This window comes from Scomber japonicus, chromosome 7, assembly GCF_027409825.1.
Source record: "Scomber japonicus isolate fScoJap1 chromosome 7, fScoJap1.pri, whole genome shotgun sequence".
In the NCBI taxonomy this organism is placed as follows: Eukaryota; Metazoa; Chordata; class Actinopteri; order Scombriformes; family Scombridae; genus Scomber; species Scomber japonicus.
In genome coordinates, this window is record NC_070584.1 from 33,108,870 (window position 1) to 33,116,503 (window position 7,634).

At 36.0% G+C, this 7,634-nt stretch overlaps 1 protein-coding gene across 1 annotated transcript; it reads right to left on the minus strand.

Annotated features, from left to right (window-relative positions):
• Positions 1 to 5,684: 5,684 nt before the first annotated feature.
• On the minus strand, positions 5,685 to 7,185 carry LOC128362335 (E3 ubiquitin-protein ligase TRIM21-like). The gene is made up of 2 exons (XM_053323077.1): positions 7,162 to 7,185; positions 5,685 to 6,855 (listed from the first exon to the last, which is right to left on the minus strand). Exons 1-2 carry the CDS (start codon positions 7,183 to 7,185, stop codon positions 5,785 to 5,787), a joined length of 1,095 nt encoding a protein of 364 aa, XP_053179052.1. The 3' UTR covers positions 5,685 to 5,784.
• Positions 7,186 to 7,634: the final 449 nt, after the last annotated feature.

Below are 7,634 nucleotides of genomic sequence, written 5' to 3' on the forward strand. Positions count from 1 at the left end.
CTTTTTTCTTTTTTGGTTTCATGCTGACAGACGTGTGTGTGTGACATGTGCCAATCATAATCACAGGAAGACACACACACACACACACACACACATGCAGACACACTTAATATACTGTGGAGGTTATATTAGAGATCACTTTTATATAAATATTCATGAATTCACTGAGACAGAAAAATGGACTTTAGTAGAAGATGGATTCAGATTTCTGTCAAAATTTCACTTTAAAGGACAAATTCAGTGTTTTTAAAGTCTGTCTGTATGAACAGAGAAGAGAAAGGGAGGGAGAAGAGGATGAAGATGAGGAAAGAAAGACAAAGAAGAAAGAGATGAAAAGGAGGAAAAGGAGGAGAGAATGAAAGGAAAGAAAAAGGAGGATAAATAAAGAAATAAGGGTTAGGGTTAGGGTTAGGAAGAATAGGAAGAAAGATGAGGAAATGATGAAAGAATGAATGGAAGAAAAGAAAAAGGAGAAGGACAAAGGAGGAAAGAAAGAATGGAAGAAAAGGAAAAAGGAGGAGGATGAAGGAGGAAAGAAAGATAGAAAGAGAAGTAAAAGGAGGAAGAAGAGGAAGAAGGAACAAGAAGGTGGAAGAGGGAGGAAAGAATGAAATAAAAGAAAAAGGAAGACAAAGAAAGAGAAAGAAAGAAAATGAGGAAGAAGAGGAAGAAAAAACAAGAAGGAACATGAGGAAACAAAGAAAGAAAGAAAAGTAAAAAGGAGGAGGACGGAGATGAGGAAAGAAAGAAAGAAGGCAGAAGAAGAACAAGAAGAAGAAGAAAGAACAAGAAGGTGGAAGAGGGAGGAAAGAATGAAATAAAAGAAAAAGGAAGACAAAGAAAGGAAGAGAGAAGAAAAAGAGGAGGAAGAAGAAGAAGGTAGAGGAAAAAGAAATAATGACAGAAAGAGAATGAAGAAAAGGAGGAAGAGGAAGAAGAAAGTACAAGAAGGAGGAGAAAGAAAGAAAGACAGAAACACTTATTATATTAGAGATCACTTGAATGAGAAAGAGAAGAAGAAAGGGAGGAAGAAAAAGAGGAAGAAAGAACAAGGAAAGACAGGAGGTAGAAGAAGAGAAAGAAAGAAAGAACAGGAGGAAGACGAGGAAAGAAAGAAAGAAAAGTAAAAAGGAGGAGGATGGAGATGAGGAAAGACAGAACGAAAGAAAGAAAGTAAGAAGGCGGAAGAAGAGGAAGAAAGAACAAGAAGGAAGATGAGGAAAGAAAGAATGAAATGAAAGAAAAGAAAAAGGAGGACAAAGAAAGAAAGAAAGAAAGAAAGAAAGAAAGAAAGAAAGAAAGAAAGAAAGAAAAGGAGGAAAATGAGGAAAGAAAGAAAGAGTACCTGCTTGTACTTTCTTCCTCCTCCTCTTCTTCTCTCTTTCTTTTTTTCTTTCCTCATCTTCATCCTTTTCTTTCTTTCTTTCACTAATCATTCTTCATTCTTTTCTTTCTTTCTTACTTTCTTTCTGTCTCTTTCTTTCTTTCTTTCTTTCAGTTATCCTTTTTCTTTCTTTCTTTCTTTCACTAATCATTCTTTTCTTTCTTTCTTTCTTACTTTCTTTCTGTCTCTTTCTTTCTTTCTTTCAGTTATCCTTTTTCTTTCTTTCTTTCAGTTATCCTTTTTCTTTCTTTCTTTCTTTCTTTCACTAATCATTCTTTTCTTTCTTTCTTTCTTTCTTTCTTACTTTCTTTCTGTCTCTTTCTTTCTTTCTTTCAGTTATCCTTTCTGTCTCTTTCTTTCAGTTATCCTTTTTCTTTCTTTCTTTCAGTTATCCTTTTTCTTTCTTTCTTTCAGTTATCCTTTTTCTTTCTTTCTTTCTTTCACTAATCATTCTTTTCTTTCTTTCATTCTTTCTTTCTTACTTTCTTTCTGTCTCTTTCTTTCTTTCTTTCAGTTATCCTTTTTCTTTCTTTCTTTCTTTCTTTCTTACTTTCTTTCTGTCTCTTTCTTTCTTTCAGTTATCCTTTTTCTTTCTTTCTTTCACTAATCATTCTTTTCTTTCTTTCTTTTTCTTTCTTACTTACTTTCTTTCTGTCTCTTTCTTTCTTTCTTTCAGTTATCCTTTTTCTTTCTTTCTTTCTTTCTTTCACTTGTCATTCTTTTCTTTCTTTCTTTCGTTCTTGCTTTCTTGCTTTCTTTCACACACACACACACGTTGTCTTTTGTCCCTCTCTCTTCCGCCCTCATCTCAGATTAATTGCCTCGTACGAGTTCGTCCTGCATTGATCACACAGACAGCGTGATACACATCCAATTAGCTCGTCAATTAACGAGGCTTTATCTGCAGGCTTCAGAGGAATCCAGCCAGAGAACGAGAGAACGAGAGAACGAGAGAATAGAGAGAGATATCTGCAGGTATGATGTTTGACAAGATTAATGAGTTTAATCTGCAGATGTGGAGCGGGACAGCTGGCGGAGAACAATAGGAGGGATTACTATCACTGCTCCGTCGACACACTCCTGATCTCTGTCATATGTGAGCTTCAACATGAAAACACACAAACACTCTGCAGCAGGATTAAAAACACGCATCTCATTATCTCAGCTGAGTTCAGACAATACATGCGATCACATCACTGACGTCTGATGAGTTTTATCCCGTTGGTTTCTCCTTCTGCCCCTTGTTATATTAAAGATTAGACTTAGTTATGAGGTATTTATATCTAATTATTATGTAGTAGCTGCAGTTATTTTTCACAATGGATAATAAGTAGGGCTGTCAGCGTTAATGCGTTAATAACGATTAGATTAATGCAATCCATAACGCGTTATTTTTTTTAAATCTCATTTTAATGTTGCAAGCCTTTTTGTCCCTTCTACTCCCCCGTAGACGGCTCCTCTAGCTGTAGCGCTATGCTTTGAAGTGGCCTCCTGCAGTAAACCTACCGCGCTGATGGAAAGTAAGAGAGCTACTGGACTTTTGAACGGCTTGTTTAACTTTAAAACACTTCCAGACGCTTCAGTTGACAAGTCAAAAGTAAAATGCAACGGAGTTTAACTACCACCGGAGTACGTGGAGTTTGAGTTAGCACCTCCACGCTAAACACCCAGGTGCAGCCAAGCCAGCCTCAGCTCCACCAAAGGACCATTTTGGAGTGTGGGAGTCGCAGCAGAGCCGTGATTGATTCCCAGTTAAGACACTCTGGTAAGAAATGCTTTACATTATGGGCTTAAAACTGCCTTCAAATGTAAAATAACAGGATTTTAAACATGCAATTCAAAACGCGATTAATCGCGATTAACTATGGAAATTTGCAATTAATCGCGATTAAAAAAATTAATCGTTTGACAGCCCTAATAATAAGCTTTTAGCAGTGTGTAGTCGTCTCATATTTCAAATGTCTATGAGTTGTTAACAGCTCCAGCAAATAGTGATTTTTCCCTCTAAACTTCTCACATTCTTTCATTTCAATAAATGTTCAAATGATCCAATATTTCAGCAAAAATCAAAGATTAGAGAAAAAGTCCCAAAACTGAAAACACATTTGTGTATCAGAACTTTGTTTTTTCTTCTTTCCCATTAATCATCTCAGCAGCCCTCACATTTATCTGCTGACCCTTTAGAGGGGCCCCACCCCTAGGCTGGGAACCACTGGACTAAACTAGCTAACTGTATATAAAGTAGTGTAAACTAGCTAACTGTATATAAAGTAGTATAAACTAGCTAACTGTATATAAAGTAGTATAAACTAGCTAACCGTATATAAAGTAGTGTAAACTAGCTAACTGTATATAAAGTAGTGTAAACTAGCTAACCGTATATAAAGTAGTATAAACTAGCTAACCGTATATAAAGTAGTATAAACTAGCTAACCGTATACAAAGTAGTATAAACTAGCTAACCGTATATAAAGTAGTATAAACTAGCTAACCGTATATAAAGTAGTATAAACTAGCTAACCGTATATAAAGTAGTATAAACTAGCTAACCGTATATAAAGTAGTGTAAACTAGCTAACTGTATATGAAGTAGTATAAACTAGCTAACTGTATATAAAGTAGTGTAAACTAGCTAACTGTATATAAAGTAGTATAAACTAGCTAACTGTATATAAAGTAGTATAAACTAGCTAACCGTATATAAAGTAGTGTAAACTAGCTAACTGTATATAAAGTAGTGTAAACTAGCTAACTGTATATAAAGTAGTATAAACTAGCTAACTGTATATAAAGTAGTGTAAACTAGCTAACTGTATAAAGTAGTGTAAACTAGCTAACTGTATATAAAGTAGTGTAAACCAGCTAACTGTATATAAAGTAGTGTAAACTAGCTAACTGTATATAAAGTAGTGTAAACTAGCTAACTGTATAAAGTAGTGTAAACTAGCTAACTGTATATAAAGTAGTATAAACTAGCTAACTGTATATAAAGTAGTGTAAACTAGCTAACTGTATAAAGTAGTGTAAACTAGCTAACTGTATATAAAGTAGTGTAAACTAGCTAACTGTATAAAGTAGTGTAAACTAGCTAACTGTATATAAAGTAGTGTAAACTAGCTAACTGTATAAAGTAGTGTAAACTAGCTAACTGTATATAAAGTAGCGTAAACTAGCTAACTGTATAAAGTAGTATAAACTAGCTAACTGTATATAAAGTAGTGTAAACTAGCTAACTGTATAAAGTAGTGTAAACTAGCTAACTGTATATAAAGTAGTGTAAACTAGCTAACTGTATATAAAGTAGTATAAACTAGCTAACTGTATATAAAGTAGTATAAACTAGCTAACTGTATATAAAGTAGCGTAAACTAGCTAACTGTATAAAGTAGTATAAACTAGCTAACTGTATATAAAGTAGTGTAAACTAGCTAACTGTATAAAGTAGTGTAAACTAGCTAACTGTATATAAAGTAGTGTAAACTAGCTAACTGTATATAAAGTAGTATAAACTAGCTAACTGTATATAAAGTAGTATAAACTAGCTAACTGTATATAAAGTAGTGTAAACCAGCTAACTGTATATAAAGTAGTGTAAACTAGCTAACTGTATATAAAGTAGTGTAAACTAGCTAACTGTATAAAGTAGTGTAAACTAGCTAACTGTATATAAAGTAGTATAAACTAGCTAACTGTATATAAAGTAGTGTAAACTAGCTAACTGTATAAAGTAGTGTAAACTAGCTAACTGTATATAAAGTAGTGTAAACTAGCTAACTGTATAAAGTAGTGTAAACTAGCTAACTGTATATAAAGTAGCGTAAACTAGCTAACTGTATAAAGTAGTATAAACTAGCTAACTGTATATAAAGTAGTGTAAACTAGCTAACTGTATAAAGTAGTGTAAACTAGCTAACTGTATATAAAGTAGTGTAAACTAGCTAACTGTATATAAAGTAGTATAAACTAGCTAACTGTATATAAAGTAGTATAAACTAGCTAACTGTATATAAAGTAGTATAAACTAGCTAACTGTATATAAAGTAGTATAAACTAGCTATCACTATAATACTGCAGTACTTTTACTGCAATACTGCATACTACATCACTATAATACTGCAGTACTTTTACTGTACTTGTGAGCTTTTCAAACACAAACCAGCACATTTACAAACTTGATTTTTTAAGGTTTTGGTTTATTTAAGGTTAGTTTATATACTGAAAAGCAAAAATGAGGCAGAGAGAGAGAGTAAAAACAGTTTAAACATATTTTTCATACTGATGACAATAAGTCTACACTGTAAATTACTGCTGAATATGCATATAACATAAATGAGAGAGTGAATCTTTTCATTGAAAGTTGATCAGTTTATCATGTTTGGTCTTTAACCAATTAACATCAGTCAGTATGAATGACAGATGGTTAGATGGTTATCGTCGTTACCGTCATCAGAAGGCCCAAGACTAAAGAACGGGTAGAGTTTCTCAGTGAAGGAGCAGCCAGTAAAGGAGTAGATAAGAGCTGCAGGATATAAGTCATAAAAGGAGACCAGACCCTGCTCATAATCCACAAACACCCCCACCCTCATAAGAAAACCCCCAACAGAGAGACAGACTGAAGGGTCATCATTAGCTTTGTACTTTCTGTCTGTCAAACATATAGTCCAGTAGCCATTCTTAGGACTCAATGTAATTTGCCTTTTCCTGTTGATCGACTCTCTGACTACTCCTAAATCCCAGTTAGTCTCCGTATTAACCAGAACCTCAAAGTAAGATCTGCCTGAAGACAAACTCTGCTTTCCTAACACACTGGGACAATGAGAACATCTCTCTGTGCTGTCTGTGACAATCTTCCTCTGTACTTGTTTCCCATCATCAGACAGGATGAGATCAGGATGTGCTGTATCAGGATCAAGAGTCACATCCACTGCATACTGCTGGACCTTCTTCATCTCAGCGTCAAGCAGCTTATTTATCTGTTCACTGAGCTTCTCCTCCAGCTGAGTCACAGCTCTCATCACAGTCCACACATACGATGGACAGACGCTGACCTCTGTCCAGTCTTTGGTGGGTGGTGCAGCTTTCAAGGACGGGAAGTTTAGGAGGAGGTGGAGGTGGTCTTCAGAGTGTGAGAGCTTCTCCACCTCAGAGCTTCTCTTCTTCAGCTCAGAGATTTCCTGTTCCAGCTCTTTGATGAAGTCTTCAGCCTGTTTCTCTGTTGTTCTTTGCTTCTCTTCAATCGTCTCAATGAGCTCATTCAGGCTTCTCTCAACAGACTCCATCAGAGCGGTGAAGACCTGAACACCTTCTGCTTTCTCTCTGTCTGCAGCTTCCTTACTGAGGTCAACTGAGTGTTTGATCTCTTCAATCTTCAGTCGTCTCTTCTGGATCATCTCCTGAATTTCAGCCTCTGTCTTCCCCAGCTCTGCCTTCTTTCCTTCATATTCTTCTTTCAGAGGAACAAACTCATGTGTCTTGTGGTCTAAAATAGTGCAGAGCACACAGACACATGTCTGGTCGGTCTTACAGAACAGCTCCAGAGGTTTATCATGCTTCATACACATCCTGTCTTCCAGGTTCTCCACAGGGTCCATCAGCTGATGTCTTTTCAGACGTGAGGCTGTCAGATGAGGCTCCAGGTGAGTCTCACAGTAGGAGGTCAGACACACCAGACAGGACTTCAGGGCCTTCAGTTTGGTTCCAGTACAGACGTCACAGGGAACTTCTCCTGGTTTGGCAGCTTGTTGCTCTGAGCTGCTGCTGCTGGCTTTCTGTTGAGCTTCCTGTCTGAACTGAGAAACCATCTCAGAGAGCAAAGTGTTGACCTTCAAGTCAGGTCTTGTGTTGAAAGTCTCTTTACACAGTGGACACTGATACTGGTCATTACTGTTCCAGTGTTCATTGATGCAGTCTTTGCAGAAGTTGTGTCCACATGGTGTGGTGACTGGATCAGTGAACACATCCAGACAGATGGAGCACAGGAACTGATCTTCAGATAGCAGACAGCTGGCAGCAGACATATCTACACATGTAGTATGAAAGAAAAAGAAGACATTTTCATTGTATTTGATTAAAAAGCAAGATGTACTGTTACTGTTTCATTATAGTATGTGATATTAAGTAAAATAAATTAGAATTAAAGATGGCATGTTTCAACATGACGTTTGCAGGTCACACCAAGAAAGTGCTATCTAAAAAATAATTCCTTTGCTTTTCCTTCCTCTTTGAGGCCATGACAACATGAAACATGGAT